A 3,938-nucleotide genomic window follows, 5' to 3' on the forward strand; every position below is an offset into this window, starting at 1 on the left:
GAGATCATTGCTCTACATGAGGTCGTCCGTGAGTGTATATGGTTAAGAGCTATAATTACACATATTCGAGGAACTAGTGGTTTGAGTTCTACCACTGAAGAGCCTACTTGCATTTATGAAGATAATGCAGCTTGCATCGAACATATGAAACTAGGATATATCAAGGGTGATAATACAAAATACATATCGCCAAGTTTTTCTACAATCAGCAACAACAGGCTCTCCTTAAGATTCAAGTGAATCAAGTAAGGTCTGAGGAGAATGTGGCAGATTTGTTCACCAAATCATTGCCTAAACCCACATTTGAGAAACATGTGAAAAACATAGAAATGTGAAGACTTTCCAAGCTCCCTTGATTAATGTAAGGATCAAGAGGAGGTGTAGACGTCAGGGAGAGTCTAACACATACATGTCATCCTCAAATGTAAAAGGTGTGTTGTGCTCTTTTCCTTCGACCAAGATGTATTTTTTGTCCCACAGGGTTTTTATTGTTACTTGGCAAAGTTTTTAGTGAGGCAACAACTCATGCACCATTTCGTCTTTGACTTGGTACAAGGGGGAGTGTTAAAGGAAAAACACATTATGTGTCTTCGTCAAAGAAATTGACGAAAGAGAGAATCAAGGAATTGCAATCACATCGCAATCAACATTTACTATCATTATTGTAATTGATGTTAATTGATGTTTCCATTGTAATTCTATCCCTATATAAAGGGGCTATGAAATGAAATGAGTAGACAAATTCCAATTCCATTTTACTTTTACATCTGTGAAATTCTAACGGGTAGTTGAATTTTCAAGTATAGATTTGTGGGCAGAGTTGCTTTTGGATTGATCAGACCCTATTATTCCTGAGTTACTCTCAAATCCCAACGACATGTCGGATGAGGATCCAATGCCATGATTATACATAAAAAATGCTGGTTGTGAGGATATTGGGAGATCAACAGAGTTGCTGGTAAGCATTTGAATAACTTGAGCCATAGTTGGCCTATCAGCTATACTTTGCTGCACACACAACAGTCCGATGTGAATGCATCTCATTATTTCCGGCCTTGAACCGGTTCTCAACATGGGATCTATCAAGTTTGAAGATATCCCTTCCTTCCAACTATTCCATGCTTGCATAATTTTGAATTTGTATGAACAAAAATCAAATCAAATTAATTTAATTTTTTTTTCCTAGCAATTGCAATTATGTATATGCTCCCATACTTCAGAGACATGTACTCAAAGGAGAAATAATTATACTTACATAGCCCAGAAGATCCTCCAATTTTCCTTCGTGACGAAATGAACTATTTTTATGTCCGCTTATTATCTCCAAGACCAACACACCAAAGCTATAGACATCAGACTTCACAGAAAAGTGTCCACGCATAACATACTCCGGTGCCATGTATCCACTGCACATCAAAAACAATATTGTTGACTTTAATTAACAAGGACGAACATGGTTATGCTGGATTAGATTATTTCCTTGCTTGTTCTTTACTTGTCAAATTACAAAAACTTAGCATAAACTCAATTTTAAACGCTGTAGTACTTACTAGGTTCCCACAACTCGACTGGTTTCAGCTTGTGTTTGATCGATATTAAACAATCTTGCCATGCCAAAATCAGCAATCTTGGGATTCAATTCTGCATCTAATAGAATATTATTGGCTTTGAGATCACGGTCGATAATTCTAAGACGAGAATCTTCATGAAGGTATAGGAGCCCTCGCCCAATGCCTACTATGATTTTGTAACGAGTTTCCCAATTCAAATCTGTACGCTTGACTGGATCTGCACATTCAATTGTACAAGAAAAATTATTTTGATGAGCAGTAATGATGCTTGGTTATACTACTCCTAGGCATAACATTTTGTATACAAATCATTCAAAGCATTCAACCATACCAAATATGAAATGATCGAGACTTGCGTTTGATACAAACTCATAGACAAGAAGTCTTTCATTTCTTTCCAGACAAAAACCAAGGAGCCTAACCAAGTTCCGGTGTTGAAGCTTGGCCACTAAGATCACCTCATTTTTAAATTCTATGTCTCCTTGTGCAGAATCTTTAGAAAGTCTTTTCACTGCTATATCTTCTTTGTTCCAACGCCTACCCTGCAGTGATGAATAAGTGTCTAAAAACTAAATGATTGCTCACATGGGGGGGGGGCACATGTATACTTGACATTCTTGCTCATGTTTGAAGTGTCACTACCTTGTAAACAGCACCAAATCCGCCTCGCCCAAGTGTATTTGCTTCAGAAAAGTTATTCGTAGCAACTCTAATGGAGTCAAAGTCAAATTGCAAGGCTTCGGTGCTCATGTCATCTGCTTCTTGGTATGATGAACAGTTCAACAAAAATCAAATACTGCAAGATCATTACCTTCTTTGAAGGACATAAAGGTTCTAGTTGTATGTACAATTGAATGTAGGTTCTTATAGAAGTAGAGAGCTGATCATCGTACTCATTTAGTTTAAGGAGAGCAATTACTGGAGAAGTAATTAAACACAAATTACCTTCAAACTTTCCCTTTGTCTTCCTAACTAATCTCAAATAAATCCATATGAATACAATCAGTACCACCAGAGGAACAACAATTGACATAGTGATGATAACTTTTCTTTGAGATGCATTACTTTTCTTCTTTCCTGCAAAAATCAGGAATTTTCTATACTCAACTCAAAAGCCTTTTGCGGCTGATTAAAGGGATCCACAGGGTTTAAGGAAATTAATTTTAGAGCAGATAAGATCAAACGGAACATAATAACATCCTGTCCCAATTATAAAGAAAAAGTAAGTTTTACTCTGTTAAAACTTAAAACAGAGTCGCCACATAGTTGGTGACGAAATAAACGGTAAATGAATGGAATATACCTGGCAGTGGAGGAGGAGAGGCCGGTGTTGCTTTTGTTGGCGAAGGTGGGGATGCCTGAGCTGCAACAATTGGTCTAATTTCATACCATACGGTACAGCTGGGTGCAACAACTATCCCACCAATCTTCCCGGAACAACATACTGGGATTTGTGCATTCTTGGGCTGACAAATCTGGAGTACACTGTGTGAGTCCATATATTGTTACGTTGGTGTCGCTTGTGTTTTGCGTGCCTATGGCGTACTTGAGATCGGTTTCTGCTGCAGCTTGACTAGACAGTCTTTCCAACAAGGCTTTGACCTTTTGGTTGAACTCATCCAGTAGTGTTGACGACACGTTTTGTGTGTTCAACAAAGAGAAAGAAGGAGATAATGTCAGGATCCTACATAAGGGTTGATTCGAGTAGCGTAGCATGCAACCGTCGTACCACCCAATGGCCGCCTTCTGAACAGGACAGGCCTCAGTGAGACCATATATGGCGGAGCCGCTGAGGCAACTGCTGCAGTCGTCGGCCGCTTGATCTCCTCTACAGAGCCCGAGTGCATAAACTTTGTCAGAGTTTTCTCCGAAGGAGGAGTTATAAAAGCCGTGGCCGTTACGGTTGACGGAAGAGGAAAGAGAGAGGAGAAGAGTGTTGAGGTTTGTCTTATACGGGCTAGCATCGGTGTAGTTACTTGAGCTGTTTATACAGTAGCTGTACAGAAAAAGGGATTAATCAAGGGCTTGAGGTACGAGCAACACAAGTTGTATCAATGAAAGAAACAATCCAAAGCTTGATGATGAGGAAACCATATTTTGCTTGCCGCCTCCGATGAACTAAGAAAGAAACTGTTGCCTCTGAAAATCACCTCGGCCTATACAGCTGAGGGATCAAGGAACAAAGGTCCTTCTCGATGAATAGATGCGGAGCGTGCCAGCACACGGCCAGAAGGCCAAGTGTGCAACTGTAGGTGTAGTGGATATAGATCTGACTTATCAAGCAATTGTTAGTCGAGGAAGGAACTTATTCTCGGCTGCGATTCGATGCCTCTAGATTAAGGACTTGGTGGTTGAAGGTTGGGTGAG

General features: G+C 39.7%; 1 protein-coding gene across 1 annotated transcript; it reads right to left on the reverse strand.

Annotated features, from left to right (window-relative positions):
• Positions 1-777: 777 nt before the first annotated feature.
• Positions 778-3,578, reverse strand: LOC112166271 (putative receptor-like protein kinase At4g00960; the record flags this gene model as incomplete). The annotated part of the gene is given in 8 exon segments (XM_024299985.2): positions 778-1,121; positions 1,252-1,406; positions 1,551-1,788; positions 1,903-2,113; positions 2,214-2,332; positions 2,517-2,648; positions 2,875-3,020; positions 3,022-3,578. Coding segments are annotated over 8 exon segments (1,902 nt in total), but the record flags the coding sequence as incomplete, so codon positions are not given.
• Positions 3,579-3,938: the final 360 nt, after the last annotated feature.

Source organism: Rosa chinensis, chromosome 5 (assembly GCF_002994745.2).
Source record: "Rosa chinensis cultivar Old Blush chromosome 5, RchiOBHm-V2, whole genome shotgun sequence".
Lineage (NCBI taxonomy): Eukaryota > Viridiplantae > Streptophyta > Magnoliopsida > Rosales > Rosaceae > Rosa > Rosa chinensis.